Below are 27,812 nucleotides of genomic sequence, written 5' to 3'. Positions count from 1 at the left end.
GAAAAGATTTCATTGGTTTGAAAAACCTGCAAAAGGCAGATGAGGTAAAGAAAGGAGCAGTTTGTTTGCCACAGCTTTGAACTAAGGTCATCTCTGGTTTCCAGTACAGCTGATTCCTTTGATGGAGTTTTGCTTAGGAATTTTTTTAATGACATTTGATGATTGACCAACAGGATATCAAAAATAAATACAAAGCAGTTGTATTCCTGGTTCTGTTTTACAAGTATTTCAAATTTTAAAATAACTCCCTTTTATTAATACAGTTACTAATGTAATAAGTATTGCTATTTAGTCAGTTGATAATTAACTTATCTCAGTGCTCATATCAACCTTTCTGTATTCAAAAGTGATTAGAAAATGTTTACTGGATTAATCTGCATTTCTACTGTCCTTAAGTAATCTGAAGTACTAAGAAAAAATGGAATTTTCTAATTCAAATATATTTCTTTATGAAATACAACATTTTTGATAAATTGGGAGAAAACACCATTTAGAAAAAAATCACTTCTATCCCACATTTCCCCTGAGAAAGAGGCTAATTAAACCCAAATGGAATGGCCTATATTGTCATCTTCCAAAAAGAAGGATGAGTAACATCTCATCTACTGTACCAGAGTTCACCTAGAACTTTTAAACTATTAATAGCATAAGAGAATAAAATGTAAAATGACAAATGATGCCAAAAGTATCTGTAATATGTTACAGGCATTTTTACATTGTTTTTCAATTATGTATTTCCATTGCTGTTCCTCATGGGTTCCAATTTTACCCTTTAAAATTACTAGAATGGAGGTGTTGGATAGGACCAGAGGTTGCACACCAAAAGTATCCCTTTTGGTTGCCCTTCTTTTCATCAGCATCTAGTCCACTATAAGGAAAATGTGCTTCGTTCAGCATTCTTATCAGGGAGCTTTGATAGTGTTTTTTTCTTAATGTTTAAAGGGTTAAATTGTTTTAATAACATATTTTCTGTCTGTTTTTCATAGGCAGTTTACTTATTCTATGGAACCAAAGATTGTTTAGTGCAAGAATGTAAAGATTTGAATAAAAAAGTTGAGGTAAGCTATTAACACTTTTTTTAAGTTTTAGGTGGTCTCTGAATTATGAAAATTTTTATAACAAATTCTAAACTTTCTGTTAATACATTTTGTCAGCATATATAGAGTATTATTTGTGTGCCAAGCACTTTGCTACATGCTTTATACACATTGTCCCTCTAAATTCTCACCATAATTCTATTAAGGCATGTATTGTATTCACATTATACAGAAAAGAAAACTATTTTAAATGAATTTTCCCAAATTCTCTCATTTAATGCCTAAATGCACATGTAATCAGGACGTGAACTCAGATTTATGTAAATCCAGAGTCTGTTTAAATATTAGGGTGAATTGCCTCCATTCATTCATGATAAATAATTTACAGTTATCTAATACAGAGTCTGATTCAACATAAAGTCGCAGAGGAAGTTTAAATGAAAAGTTTAATTCAGATTACTTTTGTGGGGTATCTCTCTTACATACCAAAATAAAAATATGTAAGTAGTAAAAATAGAATATTAGGCCTGGCACGGTGGCTCACGCCTGTAATCCCAGCACTTTGGGAGGCCGAGGCGGGTGGATCACAATGTCAACAGATCGAGACCATCCTGGTCAACATGGTGAAACCCCGTCTCTACTAAAAATACAAAAACTTAGCTGGGAGGCCGAGGCGGGTGGATCACGAGGTCAAGAGATCGAGACCATCCTGGTCAACGTGGCGAAACCCCGTCTCTACTAAAATACAAAAAAATTAGCTGGGCATGGTGGCGCGTGCCTGTAATCCCAGCTACTCAGGAGGCTGAGGCAGGAGAATTGCCTGAACCCAGGAGGCGGAGGTTGCGGTGAGCCGAGATCGCGCCATTGCACTCCAGCCTGGGTAACAAGAGCGAAACTCCGTCTCAAAAAAAAAAAAAAAAAAAAAAAAGAATATTAATGATTGCTTATTGTGACAGCATCTCTGACATGATATGGCAGTCTTTTTTTTTTTTTTGAGACGGAGTTTCGCTCTTGTTACCCAGGCTGGAGTGCAATGGCGCGATCTCGGCTCACCGCAACCTCCGCCTCCTGGGTTCAGGCAATGCTCCTGCCTCAGCCTCCTGAGTAGCTGGGATTACAGGCATGCGCCACCATGCCCAGCTAATTTTTTTGTATTTTAGTAGAGACGGGGTTTCGCCACGTTGACCAGGATGGTCTCGATCTCTTGACCTCGTGATCCACCCGCCTCGGCCTCCCAAAGTGCTGGGATTACAGGCTTGAGCCACCGCACCCCGCCGATATGGCAGTCTTATATGTATTCCTTGCTTGATTCCAAAAAGAATCTGTAATAGCAACAACAAAAACATTAATTCAGAGAAACCTAGAAATAATAAAATAAATAAAAAGAGAACATAAACAGCTTGGGAAAAGAGACAATGAGCAGGGAATAAGGAGCCTGATTATACATTAGCCAAGGGAAAATGTTGCTGTTAGGCATAATATTTAGCTCAAAGCCTCTGGGCAGCCATGGCGTAAAAGAACAAGATTTTTTGTTAAAAAGAGGATCATAGCCGGGTGCGGTGACTCACACCTGTAATCCTAGCACTTTGGGAAGCTGAGGCAGGACAGACGCCCTGAGCTCAGGAGTTCAAGACCAGCCTAGGCAACATGGTAAAACCCCGTCTCTACCAAAATACAAAAAAATTAACCTACGATGGTGGTGTATGCTTGTAATCCCAGCTACTTGGGAGGCTGAGGCAAGAGAATTGCTTGAACCTGGAAGGCGGAGGGTACAGTGAGCCAAAATCATGCCACTGCACATCCAGCCTGGGTGACAGAGCAAGACTCCATCTCCAAAAAAAAAGAGTGTTACATTACTTTATCATATTTCCTTTTTCCTGGGCTTTGATAGTATTGGTAAAGCATACGAGCATATGAAATAACTTCATTTTATTGTCTGACATTTTATTTATACAAAAATACAAATTATTTTTACTTATACAGAAACAAAATTTTATATATATACCTAAAAATAGTCACTTTCCTCGATACTGGAGGTACAGTGATAAATTCCTTGCTCTACATTTACAGTCTAGGGTGAAGAGAGATATTTAAACCAGTCTGGGCAGAGTGGCTCACACCTTTAATCCCAGCACTTTGGGAGGCCAAGGTGAGAGGATTGCTTGAGGCAAAGAGATTAGCCTGGGCAACATAGCAAGACCTCATGTCTACAAAAAAATTAAAATAGCTGAGCATAGTGGCATGCACTTGTGGTCCTAGTTGCTCAGGAGGCTGAGGCAGGAGTATCACTTAAAACCAGCAGGTGGACACTACAGTAAAACATGATTATACCACTGCACTCCAGCCTGGGTGACAGATTGAGACCCTGTCTCCAATAAAAAAGCAGAAAAGATATTTAAACCACATTGCAGTGAAGTATGAGAAGTGATAATAAAAGCACATGGTCTTAGAGGAATAAACAAATGCAATACGTAACCTAGGAGCTACAGAGACTAGGGAAAGTGGCAGTATAAGCAAGTCTTTCTGGAAGAAGTGACAAGCTGGAATCTGAAAATAAGTAAGAGTTAGCTAAGAGGAGGAGGAGGGGAAGATTGCTGTAGACTAAAAACAGCATGTGCAAAAGGCCCAGAGGCACACGTGGTATATTTGAGTGAGTTCAAGCTGGAGCATAGCTTTCAGGAAGGAAAGTGGTAAGAGCTGAGGCTAGAGAGATGGACAGATGTCAAATCACAGTGTCATATTTGCCTGGTATTAGAGCTTGGATTTCATCATGGGCATTGAAGGGTTGAAGTGAAGCCATTGAAGGATTGTAATTAGAGGATGACATATTTGCATTTTTTAAGTGTCAATCTGACTGCTCTGTGAGGGATGCATAGGAAAGTAAAGCTAGAGGCAGATAGACCAGATAGGAACATTTTAGGGAAGAAATTGTGGAGAGAAGACTGAAATAGCATCAGCTGTTTTTTAGTGGTTAAGTGAATGTGGAGGGTAAATTCAAAGAAATCAAAGATAACTCCCAGGTTTCTGGCTTAAACAGTTGGGTTGGGGGGGTGAGTAACCTACTTACCAGGAAAGAGTAAGTAGGAGTTAGCTAAGAGGAGGAGGGGAAGACTGTTACTCTTTCCTGGAAAGTACGTTGGAGAACAGAGAGCGAATTGCAGAACAAGTTGCTTGATCAGTTTTTTACATAGGAGTTTTTGGTGCCTGTCAGTGGACACATTTTGTAGGCAGTGGAGAGATGGATCTGGCCCAGTTTACTTTCCTGAGAATGAACATCCAGGGAAGCAAGAGTCTGTGGTTTCCATGAAGCAAAGGGAAGAAGATTTTAGGAAAAAGAGGAAGGGAGTCAACAAGTGTGAGGTGCTACTGAAACAGCAGGTTAGATAAGGCCTAAAAAATCATGGGGCTCAACAGAAAGGACGTTATTGATGTTGATAGAAGCAGTTCCACTGGGGAGATAGAAAAGGCCAAATGAGAGGCCCTGAGTGAGAGGTAGGGAGTGTCTTCTACATGTGCATCCCTCTCACATAAGCACATTTATGAAAATGGATGTGAATTCTAAATAGATATGTATGGAAATAGTGTTCCCTGTAGTCACTATCTATTTGTATTTCTTTAAAGCTAGAACTGGATGGTGAGCGAGTAGCACTGCCCAACTTGGAAGGTATTATAGTTCTGAACATTGGATACTGGGGCGGTGGCTGCAGACTATGGGAAGGGATGGGGGACGAGACTTACCCTCTAGCCAGGTATGTACATTTGTAGTCTGTTTTTTCATGTCACTATTTTATTTAAAGCAATCTCTTTGTTTATATACTTTAACGTTTTTCCTCAAATTTTCTTTTTTGTATATCTCATTAGTTATAAATATTTTAAAGTTGATGGTCCAACTGCATTAAAAGGCAATTGCTCTAGCTTAACTGATTTTATTTTATTGTATCATATAATCCATATTTTCTTTTTCCAATTTTAGGCATGATGATGGTCTGCTGGAAGTTGTTGGAGTATATGGGTCTTTCCACTGTGCTCAGATTCAAGTGAAACTGGCGAATCCTTTTCGAATAGGACAGGCACATACAGTGAGGGTAGGTGAAAAATATAGCTGTAACAGGCTAATTTGTCCCAGTCCGTTTCTAAGCTGTTGATGTGTAAAGTATACATGCTATAACTCTTTAAACAATGGTTTATGGCTGTTGCAGCTGGTCAGTCTACACCAGAGACTTGAGTGGGATGAGGAAGAAACAGAAATATGGCTCAAGAACCATTAGATAAAACATTCACTTGAAAAACAATTCCTTAAACAATCAATGAATAAAAACATATTCAGATTAATATTTTCTAAAAATGAAATGCATAAGGGTTAAGGGATTGTAGATGGTATTATTAAGGAAGACCTTTCTAAATGTTGGAGGACTGACTTGTAAACATTATTTGTTCCCTAATATCAGCTGATTTTGAAGTGCTCCATGATGCCAATGCAGGTGGATGGAGAGCCTTGGGCCCAAGGGCCCTGCACTGTCACCATAACTCACAAGACACATGCAATGATGTTATATTTCTCTGGAGAACAAACAGATGATGACATCTCTAGTACTTCGGATCAAGAAGACATAAAGGAGACTGAATAGATGGATGAGGGAGTGAAAACTGCATAGAATCCTCAAAGCAAAGTAGATAGATGTTCATCCAAAAGTATTACCAGAATCTCTATCAGCATTCAGTCTTAATTTCGCTAGTAGTATAATGGGTATACATTTTTGTAAATAGCATCCCCAAACCAGCCAGAGTCCAGTTATTTACAAGTGTTTATTCTTTTTCAGCAAAATACTTCAAATGAATATTATTAACTTTTGAAAAGTCATAAAAAGTTACATGAAAGTGAAATTTTTTTATGACTGTTTTGAGAGTGGGACTGACTCTGAAGTATGTGCTGTCTTAGTTTTGAACCATGCATTTGATGGACACACATTGGATGGACATATGTCTCCAACAAGGTGTGGATGGAAAGATCATTTCCATCTTCATTTTTAAGATGGTGACACCATCACATTTTAAAAATTAACTTGATTTTTTGAGAAGAAGTAATTACTGTCAAACCAGCATGGTTAATTGTGGGCATCCTCCTGCAGCATGCCTCTTACGATTCTCTACAACCCAAACCAAGTGTGTGTATTGGTTTCTAGGAACCCCCAAAAGGAAAACAGTAAACAAAAATAACACTTAAAATTTTCATTATAATTTTTATTTTAGGAAGATATTCAGACACCTAAATGTTGTTTAACTCTGTAGGTAACTATTTGAGCTGAAATTCAGGATCTATTTTAGTGTAGCCAAAAGAGAAACAGATAAATTAACTGGTAAGAAATAAGATTCAGAACACTTTGGATTGTAAGTTCCAGGTTCTGAGCTGAATAGTTCATCAACTTCTCTTTTTATTAAAAAACAGTGTCGACACTTTAAAAAATGTGCTTAAAGGAAACTTATCAGTGAGATTAATTGCTTAGGAAAAGCTCAAGGCTGACTGATAAGTTTTAAAAATTCATTGGTCTTGTAGTATTTTCAAATACGGTAGTCTTTTAACAGAATTTCCCTTTCGGATGGTAAGTGGACAGAAATCTCTGCTAAAATGTTTATATCGTATTTATTTTAAAATGAGAGATATATGTTTAAAGTATTTATTATTTACCTTGTGGTATGATACCTGTGTTTAGTGTTTACATTCTGTAGCTTTATTTAATAAGTTAAATTGATACATAAATTCTGCTAGTCACAATTAGATAGCAATTTAGCCAATTAAGTAATAAAAATCCTAATTTAATTCTCCTGACAGATACCTAGATATTCTCATTCCTCATTGTTTTGCAAAAAGGAGGAGGACATAAAAAGCACTAGGGAGCTACTTTTAGATAACTGAAAACTTTGTTTCATTGTTTCATTGGCCCCTCAACTGCCACAAACTTACTGAACGGCTAGTTTCATGGTTCCCATTAGAGGGTGCTCTTTCACTGCTGTTGACCAGTCCATCCCTTCATGTCCCACAGGTAGGCAGACCCAGTGGGTATCCAGCCTGTGTTTTTCTGACAGATGGCCCATTTGTAGGTGCTGTGGTCTTTAATGACAGTAATCTCTGAAAGATCGGAATGTATCCCCCAAAGCACCATTAGCTGTCTTTGAGGGTCTGCTATGAATCTGTCATCTGTGAATTGCCATATACCTAAGTTGGCCTCACTTTAGACCCAGACCATGTTTTCAGAGAGCAACTCAGTAATGTATACAGTAGTCAGTACGTTTTATGAAATACTTTATTTTGCTAAATTAGCCTCTTCCAGATCTCAGTGAGTGATCTTAAATTCTAGTCTTGAGAAACTTTGTGAGCAGATCTCTTTTGAACTTACTTATACCTACCTTTCATGGTAGGTAACCATGGCAGTGGGGATGGCAGAGTTTTTGGGTTTTTTTAATGAGCCAATCATGTTGTGAGTGTTATGAACTTTATTCTTTCATTTATGTTCACAATTGTTAAAGATACCACATTTTATAAATACACTATGAAATTCACTTTGCTGTAGGTTATAGTTTACCTGTTATATAATTCATAGTGCTAATTGTAGAAGCAAAGTAAATAATCAATTTAGGATGTTGAAATTAAAATAATCACAATAATATAGTTTCTTTTAATTGCTAAAACTACAATTAAAATTTTAATATTAGCCATAATATTACACCGTATTTAGAACAGGCTTATATACAATGTTCTCATTTATTTAAACAAATTGATTTTTTGGTTATCATAATCTAGTGATGTTTTTACATCACTATTGATTGTCATGGAGTTTTTCTGCTGGCTTATTCACTCATTTAGACTTCTTTTAGGGAAGCTATTTCAGAATAGCATATCATAAAACATATCACTATCTTGTTTTTGCAAAATTACTTTTTTGGGCACATTGACCCAGCATTTCAAATAAATGTAGAGGCATGTGCCTTGTTTAAATAAGTACAATTTGTAAGACTTCATGTTTGCAAGTTACTTATTAGAGTAGTGATTGTTTATATTACCAGGGATTCTATACTTTACCAAAAAAATTGCCATAAGATTTTCCTGTTCCATTTTAAATTGTCTTGATATTTAAAAAAAAAAAATTCTACATTCTCAGGAAGAAATACATGAACTAAATCATATCTCCATGTCTGTTTCCAGATTTCTCTCATCTTTTTACTATCCCAATACATTCCTAACTCCTATAAACTTAGTGGCTTAAATACTGAATACCTGGCAGCTCTTACAGATCCCATAGGCAGATGATGATAATTTTCAGTGCTTTGTCATGTTGAATAGAAATCAAACTGACTTGTTTTAAAATACAAGTTGTCTACTAGTAAGATTACATGATTTAAATGTGTTTTAGGTTTTCTGCAACAAATCAGCTGTAAACCCCTAATGTAGCTAATGTTTATACAAATTTTATAGTCAAAATTATTTATTTTTATTTTTTTAGAGTGTTTCAAAAATATAGTGTTTGCTTTGTTAAATATATTTGCTTAGAGTCATAAAGTATACTATGACTCAGAAATTGTAAAGTCCATTTGCATTGTAAAAATGAGTACTACCAGCATGTCAAAAGAAAAATAATTTGCATTTGTAATATAAACTAAAATTGTATTTAATGTATTTATTGAATTTTAAATTTGCACTAACTTGAAAACTTTAAAGGTTATACTAATTTACAGATTAATGTGGACCCAAATATGTAATTTGTTTGGCCAAAAAGGTCATTAGAATGGGTAATAGTTTGTGTGGTTTTCCTTCAAAATGGTAATATTGAAGCAAGAACCAGCGTTTTATATTGAGAATTTTTTAAATATTTCTACCCGATTGAGGACAGTGGAATATAGATTTATTTAAAATATGTAGATATTTAAAATTTTTTTGATGTTGTTTATCCCTATCTGAATTCATTCTCAGCAACAAGACAGAAAAGGTGGTTTGGATTTTTCTTTTAAAAAGTGTGCCCTTGCCTTTTTCAATTTTTCCCTTGAAGCCTTTCTCTACCTGTTTCTTGGAGTACGCTTTGCAGAAGTATGCTCTGCAGGAATACGAGCTGCACGAGTATGCTCTGCAGCATCAGAATGCATGGGCAGGCTGTTGAAAGCATGGATTCCTGAGCCCAGCCTTTGACTTAAAGATTCTCTGTCTCTGGAGATGCAACATAGAAACCTCTTTTCATTCACAAGCACCTCAGGCGATTCTTAAGCATACTGAAATTTGAAAGCTTCTGGTCTGAACCTCATATATTCACCTAGGGCTTTCGCCAGGTGGGATACCATGCCAAAAAATTGAATTAAAATTGTTTTTCTTCTACTCCACTGTCCCCAAAATCACTTTTCTAAAAGAACTCTGTGAAAAACTTGTTTGTATCATACCCAAATTGATATATTTGTCTGAACTCTATTACATAAAAATTGGTATGATTTGTACATGGGATCAGTTTTTGGACTGCGACCCATGCAGTATTTGTTATTTGTTTGTGTGTTTGTTTGTTTCTTTGTTTTCTGTGCAGTGTTGAAGGACAAGGAGTTGCTTCAGGAGCTAGTGCAATGCGCCTCCAAGGGGCAGCGAGCCATGGAGGCTCCTGCCTTCTCACTTCAGTCAGTGCAGCCACACTTGTGTATACTGAGTTGCTGCTTCAGATCTCAGTAGATAAAATGTTTCCACATTTAAAATGCTTCTATTTTTTAAAAAGGGTTTGAAAGCCACTACTATAGTGACTGACTGTCACCTAATTGATTTTCTACTAATTTTTACATATTCAGAAACTTCATGTTTTTTTTGATGAACAGAATATTTTGGAGGTCTCCGTTGCTGCTTAGAATGTGGCCACTTGGCTATTTCACAGTTTTGTGTTTTGTTTTGTTTTGTTTTGTTTTGAGACGGAGTTTTGCTCTTGTTACCCAGGCTGGAGTGCAATGGCGCGATCTCGGCTCACCGCAACCTCCGCCTCCTGGGTTCAGGCAATTCTCCTGCCTCAGCCTCCTGAGTAGCTGGGATTACAGGCACGTGCCACCATGCCCAGCTAATTTTTTGTATTTTTAGTAGAGACGGGGTTTCACCGTGTTGACCAGGATGGCCTCGATCTCTCGGCCTCGTGATCCACCCGCCTCTGCCTCCCAAAGTGCTGGGATTACAGGCTTGAGCCACCGCACCCGGCCCTATTTCACAGTTTTTAAAGCTATTTTATTGAATAGTAAAGCACTGAACTTAGCCTTCATTCCTTGTGTTTCTAATTTAAGTATATTATCTGTGTATTTAGTTAATTTTAGACATGTAAATATACATACACATACATACATATCTATTTACCCACCTTGCCCTGACTCTGTAGTCAGTGCATGAGGCTTGCAGATACCAAAAAGGTACATTCCAGGGTTCTGTGGAAATAATTTTAAAATGTCATCCTCTAATACAGACTTTTACAAAACTTAAATGAAAATGATTGAACTTACCCATCTGCGAGAATGTCTGCAGAAAATAAATCACCTAGAAACTGTAAATAGAAATGTATTGCTGAGGCCAGGCACAGTGGCTCCCACCTGTAATCCTAGCACCTGGGGAGGCCGAGGCAGGCGGATCACCTGAGGTTAGGAGTTGGAGACCAGGCTGGCCAACATGGTGAAACCCCATCTCTACTAAAAATTTTTTTTAAAAAAGATTAGCTGGGCACAGTGGCCCATGCCTGTAGTCCCAGCTATTCAGGAGGCTGAGGCACAAGAATCGCTTTAACCCTGGTGGCAGAGGTTGCAGTGAGCCGAGATCACACCACTGTACACCAGCCTGGGCGACAGAGCAAAACTCCGTCTCAATTTTTAAAAAAATGTGTTGCTGTATCAGACATCAGACCAAGCACACTTCCGTCTCTCTAAGGATGCCCTGAGCTACCTACCTCACCGTTAAAGGATAACATCAACACAGAATTCACTAAACAGGAAATAAGCTGTAATCTAGAGAATTTCCCTTACGTGTTACTTTTTTAGTGACTGACACGGAATGTTGAAAAGGAAGAGCTGGAAAGCTAAGTTGTTTTCCTTGTTCCTCTGACATTGTCCAGGCAAGAGGACGTCCTGATCAGATGAGTAGGTTTGGCTGAGAAAAACCCTAGAGTAAGGCAGGCATTTGGTGGAGTTGGATGATGATGGCTTTTAAAAACACTTGCTCTCAATCCAGTTCAGGGCTCTGCCAGCAGTCTTTCAGATTTGAACTGCTTTAATGAACCCTACAGATAAATTGGCACTCTCCTTTATAATTCTGTATAAGTTTAGATCAGCCTAGCTCGAGTCCTCAACCCCAGTCCTCTTAGAAGTGAACTGACTGCAGTGGATTCCTAAACCCACAGCGCTGAGGGCACATGCGATAACTCCACTTGCGCAGCCAGCTGGCCCCTTGTACTTTCCCCTGCCCACCACAGTCCTGTGTACCTACCACTTAATTACCCTGTGTCAATTGTTTTTGTTGTGTTGGGTCTGTATTTTTGTGGTCAGTGCCTGAAGGCACAAATGTGAATTAAAGCATTTGATATGTTGAAGATACTTGCGTGTTTTTTAATAAAATTAAAAGTACAGCAGTACAGCACTTAAGTATGATACTGTGTTGTTTTTTGACACACCACGAGATAAAATAAACGGCTTTGACTTAATGTCCCAGAAAATGGTTCTTGGTATACAGTCGGGCAAACATACTATGTAGCCAGTGTGGAGTCACATACTTTTGGACAGAAAGAATAAAAAATTCATATTGCATGGCCTTTGTAGCCTAAGAGCACAGAATAATACAAATGAATGTTAGGAGAAACATTCATTCTCACGCATATAAACTGGCTCCTGGCAGAGCAGAGCAGTAAATGGGATTAAGTTGTTGAATTCACCTTATTTTCAGTTGGTAGAATATGGAAAAATGCAGAATTTATTTGAAACATCTGAATTGGACCCAGCCTCCACCACCGTAATTTAACACTGGGCAATTACTTGTTCTTCCTGAACCTCAAATTTTCTTTAAGAGTGGGAATTAATGGTCACCTAGGGGTTGCATATGTTTACAGGAGCTAGGCAAGTGATGAAGGGAAGAGCTGTGGAGACTTTGGTGAACCAGAGCACATGATTGCTGGGAAGCAGGCCTAGTGTGAACAGAATTTATTTTTCTAGAAAAGATAGAAATTTAGAATATATGAAATCTGATTTTTAAGTATTGGTTGGCAACTAATTACTGCCTACCATAAGGTAACATGATTGTTATTAGGGTGGGAGAGTGAATGCATCTTAATATACATGGCAGAACTATGTGTTTCCTTCCATCTGGGTTTGCATAAAGATTTGTGATGTATCAGTAATGATATGAAAAAAATTTTTTTGTGGCATGTAACATCTTTTATTCGTTTTATTAGGCATTAGAGGAAGATGATTCTGTAGTCCTGCTTTATTCTGTCATCTTTACCTGGAAGTCCATTTTTATAAATTTTTTGTAATAAAAAGTCATTTGATCACTAGCCTGCATTCTTTTAAACAGACAGTGCCAAGTGTCATGCCCCTTAATTTACATGCATGAGAATATGGCTATGTTAACTGCTGAAGTTCACAAGGCGGCTGTCTTACCCGTAATGATTCCATGTTTGGACTTCTTAAACAGCTTCGCACATTTATTTGTACACTGAAATGTTACATGCTTTTACTTTCTGTGCTATAATCTGTATTTGTGTGAGGGAGACATTATGGGCCCCATTTTATACATTGAGAACTGAGAGCTACAGATTGAACCCAGGTCATCCTCCCTACTGCCTTTCATCATGAACTCAGCCACCAACAACAGTATTTTTAAAAGTGTTAAATACTGGCAGATGTGTCATTGTTCTGAGCACTAGGAATGCTAGTGCGGCCCTCTGAGGGATTCCCTGTGCAAGAAAACATCACATACCAAAAAATTACTCATGGAAGGAATTTGGAGATCTTGGTGAGCTGAAAGTATTACACATGGACTATTGTAAAAGAAAAAAAAAAGCAGGCACAATAAAAGTTTAGAATGTATTTGAGTAAGAAGCAATTATTGAATTGGGAAACACCAAACTCAGGATTTGGTGTTTCGATGACAACATCAGAGGCAAGTATTCGTAGAGTGGATACAGAAGCAAAATGAAGAAGCGATTTCATTGGTTCCCTTTTTTGGCTTACTTTGTTGGAAAGTCCCCAGTCTCATGATCATATTAGTTGGCTGCTTCTGATTGGCTGAGGTTAAGTTTTGTTTCTAACATAAGCATTTACCAAAAAGGTCCCAAGTTAAGTTTCATTTACGTTTACAGTGTCAGTAGGTTAGGGCTATTTTTAAGGCCTAGTTGGTTTATTGGCTCGGGAACGTTTGAAGCCTAGTTTTCATTTTAATTTTGCTTTGGCAATTCCCTGCTTTTAGTCAACCCTGTCAGCAAGCTGAGAATGTGACCAAATGGCGTAGCATCACTCTCAGTTACCACTATCCACACGGTCTGGGAGGAAGAGTCAGATGTTACCAGTAGCTGCACTAGGGCTCAGAGTAACCCTCATCAGTGACAGTCCATGCTGGTTTCCTCCAACTGTCTGATCCTTACGGCAGTCTTCTGACATGCAAGTGACTGCTGGAAAGCATTTAATATCCTTGAAACGACCAGGCTCTGTGGATAACACCTGTAATCCCAGAACTTTGGAGGGCAAAGTAGAATTGCTTGAGCAGGAGTTCAAGACCAGGTGGACAATGTAACAAGACCCCATGTCTACAAAAAAAGAGGCATATGTTTAGTGACCTGGGCAGGACTGGGCATGGAGGTTCACACCTATAATCCCAGCACTGTGGGAGGCCAAGGCAGATGGGTTGTTAGAGCTCAGGAGTTCCAGACCAGCCTAAGCAACATAATGAAACCCTGTCTCTACCAAAAACAACAAAAAATTAGCCAGGCATGGTGGCACACACCTCTGGTCGCAGCTACTCAGGAGGCTGAGGTAGGATCACTTGGGCCTGAGAGGCAGAAGTTGCAATGAGCCATGATTGTGCCACAGCACTCCAACGTTGGTGACAGAGACCCCATCCCAAAAAAATATAAGTTAGCTAGGCAGTGCTTACCACAGCAGCACATAACACTAAAGTTAGAACAATACAGAGAAGATTAGCATGTCCCCTGAAGAGGGATGGCATGCAAATTCGTGAAATTGTCCATATTTTACTTATAAAAGCAAGTTGTACCCTGGTCACCTTGGGTACATGTCATCAAGACCTGAAGCCATGTCATGGCACGTCCTTAATCTTGGTAAAATAAACTTTCTAAGTTGGGAGGAAAAAAAATTAGCTGAGAATGGTGGCACACACCTGTAATCCCAGCTACTCAGGAGACCACGGTGGGAGGATCACTTTAGCTCAGGAGTTCCAAGTCCAGTGAGCTATGATTGCACCACTGCATTCCTGCCTTGGTGACAGAGGAAGACACTGTCGCTAAAAAAAATTAAAAAGCATTGAGAGAATACAATGCACTGTGTTGGGTAAGCCATTGTGTATGGCCACCCACTGTGTATGGGTGAACACAGTAACTACAAGGAGAATAATAGCAAAGGATTGAAAAATACCCCGAGAAAAGATTCCCAGGAGCCAAGATGTAACCAACTGAAATATCAAAGGGAGGCAGTGCTAATGAGATAAAAACCTTGTATTCTTGAGGATCTTTTAAATTTTGGCCAACAATATCAAATATTACAAAACACTATTAGGTTTTATTAACATAAAAACACCACTTCTCACCAATTCAAGCACAGGCTCACTGCTGAGCAGCTAAAGTGTCAATAACTCCTCTATTTTGGGGTATTGCTGAGGTGAAATTATCTCGTACTGTACTGCTTGAAGAAAATTCATAAATATCACTAAAATTTTTTTCAAGAGTTGCTGAAATATTAATAAGTAATTTTTTCAATTCAGAGACTCCATGCTGAGGAGAAAGCTGTTACGAAAGAATGTAATCTGCAAGCCCTTTGTATGATTGAGTTTGGGAGATCACTCAGGAGGCTTGTTTCTGAGGGCTCACTTTATGTACAAGTGACCTGAGGTTCAGAATTTGATTAACATTTAAAGAGTCATCTGGTCATTTTAGGTAGGACATAGTCCAAATGTTCCAGTCATTTAGGTGGAAAAAAACCTTTATATATTTGCCATTCAAGATGAACAATCCGGCCGGGTGCAGTGGCTAACACCTGTAATCCCAGCACAATGGGAGGCCGAGGCAGGCGGATCACCTGAGGTCAGGAGTTTGAGACCAGCCTGGCCAACATGGTGAAACCCCATCTCCACTAAAAATACAAAAAAATTAGCTAGGTGTGGTGGCAGGCACCTGTAATCCCAGCCACTTGGGAGGCTGAGGCAGGAGAATCGCTTGAACTCGGGAGATGGAGGTTTCAGTGAGCCAAGATCACGCCTGGGCGACAAGAGTGAAACTCCATCTCAAAGTAACAATCCAGTATTACTGAGAGAAAGGTGCAAAGCGAATCTCATTTTCCACCAGTTGGGGGTGACAAGAATGCCATAGTGATTTTTTGTCACATCTGCATTTGCACATTGCCAGGTCGAATGGTTATGGTTTAAATTTGGAGTTGGAGGCTGGGCGCAGTGACTTACGCCTGTAATCCCAGCACAGGCAGGCTGATCACTAGTGAGGCAGGGCAGATCACGAGGTCAGGAGTTCAAAACCAGCCTGGCCAACATGGTGAAACCCCATCTCTACTAAAAATACAAAAATTAGCCAGGTGTGGTGGCATGCGCCTGTAGTCCCAGCTAATTGGGAGGCTGAAGCGGGAGAATCACTTGAACCTGGGAATCAGAGGTTGCAGTGAGCTGAGACCATGCCATTGCACTCCAGCCTGGGTGACGGGCGAAACTCCATCTCATGAAAGAAGCTAAAGCATGCCGTAAGTCTGTGAACTGTGAACTTTAGGGTGCCATGTACAAAAATGGCATTTTAAGATTACTCTAGGAACCATGTGGAAGATGAGTTGTAAGGCAGAAGGATTAGAAACGGGAAAGCTATTTGATAGAAGTAGAGGCAGAAATGAGAACATTCACACAGGAAGAATTGATGGGACAAGATGTAGGATACCTAGGGGAAAGGGGTAAGAGATCTCTCAAGATTTTCAGCCTTGGAAGAACGAATGTGTTCAATGAATATTTATTGTGTACACTCTGCTGATGATAGAAGTGTGGAGGTTCCGGGTGTCAAGGCCAAAACCATGTTCTGAGTCAACCAGTCAAGTTACAAGGAGCCACTTTGAGATTTAGACAGTTTGTTAACTTACGTAGACAGCAAAAAGAATAAGCCAAAAGGTGCCAGCTTCCTGTGATCTTTGTCCACATACCAAGAAGTATATGACACCAAAACAAAGACCCCCATGACTGCAGTGTGAGTTGTGGAATACCCCGTTGCTGAGGAGCTAATCCTAGAAGCTCTATTTTGAGGAAGCCAGGACAGAAAGCCTCCGCATCACCAGAAGCCCTAAGAGATGAGAAACTGTCTCATGGCAGCTTCCCAGGAGAGAGAAGGAGGCAAACAGAAGATCGCCTTACAGTGGCTCTGTACACAGGCCTCCCAGCCTCCCATATCCAGGAAGATCATGAGGCATTTTGCCAAGAGTCTGCCTAAGTGGGTACGTGCAAGGTCTCTATGATGTGGTGGTAGCGCTGTTCCCCCACACAGGGGAGAGCTGGTTTTGAGAAACAAGAGATAAACATGGTTTAAAATACACAGGCTGTAAAGTTACATTCAGACATTCACATGGAACTGATAAGGGATGTTGTTTTCATCAAGTTTGTCATGGTAGTTACACAGCAGTGGATAACCAGAGCACGGCTGTTGATTGATCACTCAATACCAGCTTCCCTTCTCCTTCCCTGCAGCAGACTGCCAGCTCTGTCCAAATGACAGCCAAGTACTCAGAGAAGGTGACCCACCCCAACTCTGGGGTAACCAACATGTGAATCCCATTCTCTTTGCAATTGGAAGTGGACATCCAAGTTAACTCTAGCCAATGAGATGTGAGGGGGAGATCTGCATGGTGCCTCCAGGAAAGGCTTCCTGGCTCTTAAAAAGACAGAGGCAATGTCCTGGCAGACGACTGCAGCATGGCAGCCATCTCCTGACCAAGAGGGACTCAACACTGACGACAAAGCCAACAGGCCGAGAAAGAAGGAAAGAGGCCTTGATGACAAGTTGAGACAATGTTGAGTCAACCAACCCTGCAGCTGTCCTAGCTTGGGACTACTGAGTATGTGACATAAATTTTTTTTTTTTTTTTGAGACAGGGTTTTACTCTGTCACCCAGGTTGGAGTGCAATGATCACAGCTCACTTCAGCCTTGAAGTCTTGGGCTCAAGCGATCCTCCCACCTCGGCCTCCCAAGTAACTGGGGCTACAGGAATGCACCACCACAACCAACCCTTATTTTTTTCAGTTGGGTTTTCTGCTCATTTTCACCAAAATCAGCATCCTAACTGATACATTTATGTAAAGTCCTGGTACATTACCAGAAGCATAGGAAATTGAAATAAATGTCAGCTATTATATCATCATGATGATGATGATAATGAGGATGATTGTTGGAACTAGATGCTCAGTGTTACAAAGAAAATTGAGCACTGAGACAAAGGATCTTTCAGCAACACAATTTTTACTTCCTGCACTTGCAGGAAGGGTACTCCTGATAGCCATCTTGCCAGAGAATGCAATGAACAAAGGAAAATAGACATATTAATCTCTTATGCACTTGCTGTCATCCCTACTGCTGTCTGATCTCTGTTGGCTGGAGCCAGAGCTCACAATCTAAATAAAACCTGATTTGCTAACAACTTAAAGCTTTTCTAAACAGGTAAAAGCAATGGAGAGTTGGGACATGCCTGTGAGCATGTCCAGCACAGATATCTTGGTTAAAGTACAAGGACATAGAATGTACTATGTGCCTAAAAGCATGGCATGTCTAACAGCTACATAGGATAGGGCTTAACAAAGAGTTATTAGCACATTTATAATTTATTATTTAACAAGGAAGGAAACTTTTGGGCCAGGCTTGGTGGCTCATGCTTGTAATCCCAGCACTTTGGGAGGCTGAGGCGGGTGGATCATGAGGTCAGGAGTTCAAGACCAGCCTGGCCAAATTGATGAAATCCTGTCTCTACTAAAAATACAAAAAATTAGCTGGGCATGGTGGCATATGCCTGTAGTCCCAGCTGCTTGGGAGGCTGAGGCAGGAGAATTCCCTGAACTGGGGAGGTGGAGGTTGCAGTGAGCCTAGATTGCACCACTGCACTCCAGGCTGGGTGACAGTAAGGCTCTGTCTCAAAAAAAAAGAAAGAAAGGAAACTTTAAAGAGGAACTTTTCTACTTCCCACAATAATAATGAAAGTGGGTGGATTCTTGAAGGGCAGAACGCTAAGGTGAAAATAGCCGAGATCCTGGAGAACACTCACTTTTAGAGGAGACTGGAGAGAGGATGAAATGACAAATAATCAGTAAAGGAAAAGGGAAGCAGTTTAATGCAAGCAAAGGGAATGAGAGTAACACGCAAGGGAGAGTAACACATAGTTCCACCATGTGAAATGCCACAGAAGGGACTCTTTCCCCTCCTCTGTTGAGGGGAGACCTGGACGGGAACCAAATTTGGCTCACAAAGGCTCCCTTTATGTACCAGTTGATGTCTTTTAAGGTGCCTGTCTAGACCAGTGATTCTCAAAGTGCAGTTCCCAGACCAGCAGACACAATTATACAAGGTCTCTCTATGTTGCTCAGGCTGGCTACTGCTGAACTCAAGTGATCCGCCCACCTCAGCCTCCCAAATTGCTGGGATTACAGGTGTGAGCCACCATGCCTAGCCTATTTTTTCTTTAGGACTCTGGGAATGGTCTTATTTAGCATCAGTTGTTTTTTGTTGTTTGTGTGTGTGTGTGTGTGTGTGTGTGTGTGTCTGTGTGTGTCTGTGTGTGTGTGTGTGTGTGTGTGTGTGTGTGTGTTTGGAGACAGAGTCTTGCTCTGTCACCCAGGCTGGAGTGCAGTGGTATGATCTCAGCTTACTGCAACCTTCCACCTCCCAGGTTCAAGCAATTCTCGTGTCTCGGCCTCCTGAGTAGCTAGGATTACAAGTGCACATCACGCCCAGCTAATTTTTGTATTTTTAGTAGAGACAGGATTTCACCATGTTGGCCAGGCTGGTCTTGAACTCCTGGTCTCATGTGATCCACCCACTTCAGCCTCCCAAAGTGCTGGGATATTAAAGGCATGAGCCACCACACCGGGCCTAGTATCAGGTTTTAAATTTTACTTTTTCTCCTCTGTTATAAATTCCTCTGGCTGACTCTAGACATACAGCACATCTGTTAATGCATGCTGGGCTTGTGTTCTCGATGTGCACTGACACCAGACCAGCATCTCGTGTGTCTCCTGTGTCCCAGGCATTGTTCAGAGTATTTAGGAAACAGCAATGAACAAAAGAGATGAAACACCTGCCCTCATGGAGCTCACTTTCTAGTGAGAAGTGAAAGAGTAAGATGAAGGAACTGTGCCTTTCCTTACATCACCCATGCTTAAAATGGAACCCAAAACCACACGTGGGGTTCTTCAAATACCAGGCACATGCTGCCTCAGGGCCTTCTCTCTCTCCCAGAGCTTTGCTTAGCCTAACCCTCTCCCCACTTCATTCTGGACACTGAGCAAATGTCATCCCATCAGAAGGGTCTTTCCTGAATACCTTAGCTAGACCAGCACACACACACACACACACACACACACACACACACACACACACCCCACACATATACATCATGCCATGCCCCGAACTGGGTTTGTTTTCTTTACTGCCCATTTCCCTAGACTGATGTTTATCTGTCTGTTGTCTGTTTCCTCTACTACAATGTAGGCGCCACAGAGGCAGGAATTTGGGTTTCTTTTTTTCCTGCTGTCTCCTCAGCCTAGGGACAACGCCTAGCACCCAGTAGGCACTCAAGAAGTATTTACTGAATGAATAAGTCACCCCTTCATTGATGTCAGTTTGGCAACAGTAGTATTGACAGAGGGGATCATGGCTGGAGTTCTGGGTGGGGAACCACAGAGGCATATTTAAGGAGAAGGGGAAAGGAAAAATTTCCTGGCGGAGCAGTCATCCTAAATAGAGCAGCCGCAGATGACCCGCAGCCAGGGAGGTCACTCTCAACCACATCAGATTGTGCAAGTTGGCAGGGTTGTCATTGAATATCATTGCCTTGTTAAGGAATGCAGGGTTAGCATTTGCAGCATGGGAGAAGGAACTATCTGATGGAAAGCGAGAGATTAAAGATATAAAAAGAGACAACTATGGAATAGAATTCCAGCACTTACATTTTAACCTCCTTTTATTTATTTATTTATTTTTTGAGATGGTATTTCATTCTTTTGCCCAGGCTGAGTAGAGTGGTGGGGTCACAGCTCACTGCAACCGCCGCCCTTGGTTCAAGTGATTCTCCTGCCCCAGCCTCCCGAGTAGCTGGGATTACAGGCGCCTGCCACCACGCCTGGCTAATTATTGTATTTTTAGTAGAGATGGGGTTTTGCCATGTTGGCCAGGTTGGTCTCAAACTCCTGACCTCAGATGATCTGCCGACCTCCCAAAGTGCTGGGATTATAGGCATGAGCCACTGCGCCCGGCCTTGTTTTAACCTTCTTTTAGTCTCCACCTTGCCATAAGGCCAGGCGTGACGGCTTCTAGTATCCCCTCCTTTTCCCTGTCTCAGACACTACTGATTCCTAAAAGTGGACAGCAGTGCCTAGTCCTGCTGAACCCAGTTCCTGGTTACTGGCTACCATCCAGACAGGGGCCAAATGAAATTCAATGTGTGCCATTGTTAGAATTATGTTTTAAAGAAATCTGATTTGAGGCATATTAAACAGTTGGACATAAAGGGTAGTGTCTCATTATAAGTCATTAGGAATAGGTAAGAGAAAGCAAAACAGAAACTGCCCCCCTAACAGGTAGGGCTCCTCTTCTAGAACAAAGTGCTGCTCACAAAATAGTAGAAAGTCGTGCAGCAACTGTATCCAATACATAAATGCGGAAGCTTTTTTATTCACACCTCGTGTAATTTGTTACAATTACATTGCCGGGCTGGGTGCCGTGGCTCACGCCTGTAATCCCAGCACTTTGGGAGGCTGAGGTGGGTGGATCACTTGAGGCCAAGAGTTCAAGACCAGCCTGGCCAATATGGTGAAAACATGTCTCTACCAAAAAATACAAAACTTAGCTGGGTGTGGTGGCACATGCCTGTAATCCCAGCTACTTAGGAGGCTGAGGCAAAAGAATTGCTTGAACCCGGGAGGTGGAGGTTGCAGTGAGCTGAGATCATGCCACTGCACTCAAGCCTGGGCAACACAGTGAGACTGTCTCAAACAAACAAACAAAGATTACACTGCTGGCATACATTTCTTTTCTTTTTAGAGACTGGGTCTCACTATGTTGCTCTGGTCTGGACTCAGACCTGTGGTCTCAAAGCAGTCGTCCCACCTCGGCCTCCGAGTAGTTGGAACCAGGCCTAGATTTGGGAAGTAATGACAGTTGGTGCTTCCTAAATCATTAGTAAATTTTCATTTCGATTTTTAAAATAACCGTTCAAAAAGGAAACAGCGCAAATTGCTTTTAGCTTTGTATAAGGAGATAATTAGTGAGTAGTTTATAAAGTGGGAATGATAAGCTTCTGAGCTTTTTTTTTTTTTTTTTTTTTAAAGGAAGTCATTTCTACTAAAGAACCATTGATTTAGGTTGGCACTTTAAGAACTTAGTTTCTGGCCGGGCGCGGTGGCTCAAGCCTGTAATCCCAGCACTTTGGGAGGCCAAGACGGGTGGATCACGAGGTCGAGAGATCGAGACCATCCTGGTCAACATGGTGAAACCCTGTCTCTACTAAAAATACAAAAAATTAGCTGTGCATGGTGGCTCGTGCCTGTAATCCCAGCTACTCAGGAGGCTGAGGCAGGAGAATTGCCTGAACCCAGGAGGCGGAGGTTGCGGTGAGCCGAGATCGCGCCATTGCACTCCAGCCTGGGTAACAAGAGCGAAACTCCATCTCAAAAAAAAAAAAAAAAAAAGGAACTTAGTTTCTGTGCCTTATACAGGTGACACTAACTCTTTGTGCCATTTCAAGGGTTGTGTATCTGGTGGTACCAGTAGCATCAAAGAGTGATTAATAATCCAATATTATTAATGAATACATGGATATTGGTACTGGAGGTCAAATACTATCTTTGTGAATCTTTTATGTAGAGAAGGGTGATGTAAAATTACAAACTTTTTTAAAAATATATGAACATTCCCCTATCCTCAAGAGTAGGGCAATACTAAATTCACAGAACAATCATAAATTAACATAGATGCTGGCCAATCTGAAACTAGTACATTAAATGTTCAAGGAGAATGAGGCTGGGCATGGTGGCTCCCACCTGTAATCCCAGCACTTTGGGAGGCCGAGGCAGGTGGATCACCTGAAGTCAGGAGTTTGAAACCAGCCTGGACAACATGATGACACCCCATCTCTACTAAAAAAAAAAAAAAAAAAATTAGCCAGGCTCGGTAACAACAACAACAACAAAAATTAGCCAGGCATGGTAATGGAAAAAACAAGTGTTCAAGGTGAATGAAAAGACTGAGGAAGTTGGGCAGATTTTATTTTTTTCAAAGCTGGCCACAGCCCTACTTCCCATCCTACATTAACTTACCAAAAAGCCCAACAGTTCTTACACTGTGTGCCCACAGAACACTGAGCTGACACTGCTTTTTAAGGGAATTAGCATTACTGTGGCACTTCTATTTACCACTGTCTTTAAGCTGCCTAGACTATGATGATTGTAACAGCCCCACTAGCATGGAGCATTTGCTGTGCGTCAGCTGCTTGCTGGGTCTCATTTCATTGTGCCATAACACTAAGATGTCATTACACTCATTCTGTTGGTGAGGAAATGAAGTACAGTAACTTGCCAAGGTCACAGGAATGGGGAAGTTGGGTCTTCCTCACACAACACGCTGCTTTGTCCCAATATTACAGTGCTGATCTGTCTCCAGTTCACAGGAATATAATTTAAAATAGCCAACAGAATGCTCTCAAATTGGAAATGTTCTTCTACCAAGTTTTTTGACCTTTTGTATTTCTCTCTCTCTTTTTTTTTAATGCTGAAAGAGTATTTATTTGTCTATGCGCCCTGGAGGCGAGCCTCTAAATTTCAATATCCAGCATGGGGCCTTGGCCCTCCTGGCTGTGGGGTGGGTGTCAGGATGGGTCCTGGAGCCCTTCCATGGAAGTGGAACCCAGACACTGGAGGTGGGGTGCCCTGAGCTAGCAGCTCCCAATAGCAACAAAAGGGGAAAAGGAGAGGGAAGCCAGATATTCATCCCAATCCCAGAGGCGCCAAGGAGAGAGGAAGATGCTTTGGGCCCAACTGCCAGGCTGAGGGTTGCCAAGCTGGGGGTGCACACATGTGGAAAAGAGTAGAGGCCCTGTGCCATGGGCAGAGGCTATATCCTAGGTGCCCGCCCCAGTGCCAGCCAACCCAAGACAGGAGAAAGGGGTTGGCAGTTTTGCCTCTGGAGATACAGGTGGCACCTGGCCCTCCTGTGAGGTGAGTCGGTATGGGGGAAGGCACCAGCACTGCGGTCTCCGGGCTTGCGGAAGAGGGAGTAGCTCAGCCTTTTGCATGGGTGCATGCCCACCCGCCCCCCCAGCTCTTTGGAGGCTGATGTGGAAGGCATCCTGCAGCTACTGGTCACAGGCACTGTGCCTCTAGGACAGAGTGAGGGGTGGCAGGTCAGGGAGCAGGCTGGCATTGGGAGATTCATCATCATCAGACAGGTCAGCATCAGGTGGGTAGGAGCTGTCTGAATGCAGGGAGGATGGCAGGTCCTAGCATAAGCTCATGACTTTTCACATTTCTAGAGAGTAAGTGCCAGCAGATGACAGAAAGAATTAACAAGTAGCAAATATACATTCATGGAAAAGGTCAGAGCAGCTGGTTTTGTTTGGTTCATGTGTTCGAGTGTGGGTGGGAGGGTGTGGTGTGCGTGCTTTGGTGCAGACAGTGTGGCAGCTGCTCCTAGTTGTGAGTATATTGTATGCCTGTAACACTGTTTTCTTGTTTCCATTATGAAATTAAATATACCTTTTCATGGGGCCACAGAAAAATCATCAGTCATTCTAAGGCAGCAGCTTTTCATGAATCCCCTAAAACTGTGTGCAAAGTTGCCTTCTGTGTATGTGTGTGCGTGTGTTGTTCTGGGGAGGGAGGTCTAAGGTCAAGCTACAATTCCCAAAGAGGTCTGTGATTCCAGAAAGATTGAAAACCACTGACTATCTACCATTCTACTTATCTGCCATCTCTCTCCATCATGTTTACTACATCATTGATGCTTGCATATATCTATTTATCCACTAAGAGACAGATTTCTTTCCAGATAGCAGCATTTGAGATGATTTATTTGTAATTTTCTGTCCTGCTTTCGTCCTTCATAATAACCACTGTATTAGTCCGTCTTCACACTGCTATAAAGAACTACCTGAGACTGGGTAATTTATAAAGGAAAGAGGTTTAATTGACTCACAGTTCAGCATGGCTGGGGAGGCCTCAGGAAACTTACAATTACGCCAGAAGTCAAAGGGGAAGCAAGGCAACGTCTTCACAAGGCAGCAGGAAGAAGAAGTGCTGAGCCAAGGGGGAAGAGCCCATTATAAAACCATCAGACCTCATGAAAACTCACTATCACGAGAACAGCATGGGGAACACCTCTCCCATGATTCAGTTACCTCCACCTGCTCTCTCCCTCGACAAGCAGGGATTATGGGGATTACAATTCAGGATGAGATTTGGGTGGGGACACAAACCTACTCATATCAACTGCGTATCATTTTTAGAAAAATAATGAATTGATTTAAGAGAAAAGGACAACTGATCTGTCCAACCTATCTTTATGCCTCCATTGACAGGAAACTCAACCAGCTCTCTAGCTGGCCTAGTCTGTCTTTGTTTACCTCAAAGTATTAACATTTCTTCCACCGGGCGTGGTGGCTCAAGCCTGTAATCCCAGCACTTTGGGAGGCTGAGGCGGGCAGATCACGAGGTCGAGAGATCGAGACCATCCTGGTCAACATGGTGAAACCCCGTCTCTACTAAAAATACAAAAAATTAGCTGGGCATGGTGGCGCGTGCCTGTAATCCCAGCTACTCAGGAGGCTGAGGCAGGAGAATTGCCTGAACCCAGGAGGCGGAGGTTGAGGTGAGCCGAAATCACGCCACTGCACTCCAACCTGGGTAACAAGAGCGAAAACTCTGTCTCAAAAAAAAAACAAAAACAAAAACAAAAACGAAAAAACATTTCTTCCACATGCCAAATTCATGGCTAGGCAATGAATAATTCAATGAAGAAGACTGAGCACAGTGGCTCACGCCTGTCACCCCAACACTTTGGGAGGCCAAAGGGCAAATTGCTTGAGGCCAGAAGTTTGAGACCAGCCTGGCCAACATAGTGAAACTCCATCTGTACTCTAAAAATACAAAAAATAGCTTGGCATGGTGGTGCATGCCTGTAATCAAGGTGCTACCCTTGATACTGGGTAGCTACTTGGGAGGCTGAGGCAGGAGAATCGCTTGAACCCAGGAGGCAGAGGTTGCCGTGAGCCAAGATTGGACGACCACACTCCAGTCTGGGCAATAGAGCTAGAGGTTCTCAGAAAATAAACAAACAAACAAACAAACAAACAAATCGATGAAGCTCCAGGGGGTAGATAGAACAGAAGTGAGTCTTGGGATGAGAGACAGGGAGAGGCACCTGTGGCTGGATCCCTAGAAGCCATCTGAGGACACCGGCCTGCTTTGCCATCCCAGATCAGGGACAGGATGCCAAAAACAGCGAACAGGGCTCAGCACAGCCTGCGCCTGCAAATGGCTTATCTGTGGTTCACGGAACAAGCTCAGGAAGCTGGCGGGGAGAAAGAGATACCATGAGGCAGAAAGGAGAAGAACAAAGTCCAAATACACAAGGGGAGGGAGTAGGTGGGGCTCACCCAATGTCAGCAGCCCTTGGGTGCAGGAACTCTCCGGGGAATGGAGACCAAGAAAGGAGTGGTGGCAATGCCAACAGCCTCAGTTGAGAGATAAGGCCCTTTGGCTGTAATACTGTGTCCTAGTTACCAAGGCAGCCCCCAACCGGATTCCCCTCAAAATGTTGGGGTGTGTGTGAGTATGCAGAGAAGCTAGGATAATCACATGTACCATATTTTAAATGTTAACCTATTTTTACCTCAAAACTTTCATCTGGTCCTCATGGAACCTTTAATGCAGGCAAAGTTAAGACTCAGAAAGGAGCAACAATCTTGCATATTCTTCACATGTACCCCAAAACCTAAAACGCAATAAAATGTATATTAAGAAAAACACTGAATATTAAGTAGCAGGAAATGCTGAAAGAATTTGTAATATGTAATAAATTTTTTTTTAAGCTACCGAGTTAAAAAACACTGACAGAAAAAAAATTCCAAATGCCAGAATAGGTGGTTTAGGGAAGAAAATTATAAATGGTCTTCTTCCTTTTCTTTCTTAATTTTCTGGTTGTGACTCTATCAATTAAAATTTTATATGGAAAAAAAAAAAAAAACTCAGAAAGGAGATGTGCCTGGACTAAGGACACACAGCTCAATAAGGCAGCAGAGGCATCAGCAAAAGAACCCTATTTTGGGTCGGGCGCGGGGGCTCAAGCCTGTAATCCCAGCACTTTGGGAGGCCGAGGCGGGTGGATCACAAGGTCAAGAGATCGAGACCATCCTGGTCAACATGGTGAAACCCCGTCTCTACTAAAAATACAAAAAATTAGCTGGGCATGGTGGCGCATGCCTGTAATCCCAGCTACTCAGGAGGCTGAGGCAGGAGAATTGCCTGAACCCAGGAGGCGGAGGTTGCGGTGAGCCGAGATTGCGCCATTGCACTCCAGCCTGGGTAACAAGAGCGAAACTCCGTCTCAAAAAAAAAAAAAAAAAAAGAACCCTATTTTGTGTGTGTATTCATTCCAAATTGCCCCCTTTAAACGAGGCTGTTTCAATGTATCCTTTCCCCTTTACTCTTTATTTCGCTTTTTTAGAGCCTTCCTGTATTTTACGTATTGGAATTGATCTACAATACAGGTAGACTGTGACTCCAAGGTCAATAACAGTTGGGGATCCATCGGTTATTCATGATGCTATGGCATTTTAAGACTGCCTGGGAACTGATGAGAAAACGGAGGTAAAACCGATGAGCAAGTCCAAGTTTAGCCCATGGGTCACTCCAGCAGACCACAAGTGACTTAAAAACCATACACATGTGCCCACACACACAGACTCACACACACACAGTCCCAGCTTGCCTTTAGTAAGGAGTTACAACTTACCATCCTGAACTTTTTATTGGAAAAAAAAGTGTCCCCAGACAGTTGAAGAGTCATCTTTGAATAGAAGGACAGGTCTGTCACTGACATACTGAATATTTTTATGGTTACAGTGACAGGAAGGAAAACCTGCAAAGGGGGCTAGGGATGAAGGAGAACAAAACCCAGGACAGTAAACCAAGGGGACTTGACACAGGTGAGAAGAAACCAGGGAGCCTCCCATGAAAAGTAGTATGTTTTGTTCCAACAGGCTTGGTCGAGAAGGGCTTACTCAAGGTGTGCAGATCCCATCGCCTCTGTTCTGATACCACC

The 27,812-nt window shown here is 41.7% G+C and overlaps 1 protein-coding gene and 1 non-coding gene across 4 annotated transcripts in view; both read left to right on the top strand.

The window, feature by feature from the left end:
- DGKE (diacylglycerol kinase epsilon) overlaps window positions 1-11,664 on the top strand; it is a 34,806-nt gene extending 23,142 nt beyond the window's left edge. For all 3 annotated transcript variants that reach the window (XM_074388547.1, XM_039476922.2, XM_003931335.4), the window contains 4 exons: window positions 987-1,058; window positions 4,659-4,786; window positions 5,011-5,122; window positions 5,486-11,664. In XM_074388547.1, coding sequence (XP_074244648.1) covers window positions 987-1,058; window positions 4,659-4,786; window positions 5,011-5,122; window positions 5,486-5,665 — 492 coding nt within the window. In that variant the 3' untranslated portion in view covers window positions 5,666-11,664. The remainder of the gene's footprint in view (window positions 1-986; window positions 1,059-4,658; window positions 4,787-5,010; window positions 5,123-5,485) is intronic.
- A 2,500-nt stretch (window positions 11,665-14,164) lies between these two features.
- On the top strand, window positions 14,165-14,272 carry LOC120366980 (U6 spliceosomal RNA). Its single transcript, XR_005581489.1, has one exon. It is a non-coding gene; the product is annotated as a U6 spliceosomal RNA (small nuclear RNA).
- The last annotated feature ends 13,540 nt before the right edge of the window (window positions 14,273-27,812 follow it).

The sequence above is a fragment of the Saimiri boliviensis genome, chromosome 17 (assembly GCF_048565385.1).
Source record: "Saimiri boliviensis isolate mSaiBol1 chromosome 17, mSaiBol1.pri, whole genome shotgun sequence".
Lineage (NCBI taxonomy): Eukaryota > Metazoa > Chordata > Mammalia > Primates > Cebidae > Saimiri > Saimiri boliviensis.
The sequence above is the reverse complement of the archived record's forward strand: the minus strand, read 5'-3'. Positions and strand labels throughout refer to the sequence as shown.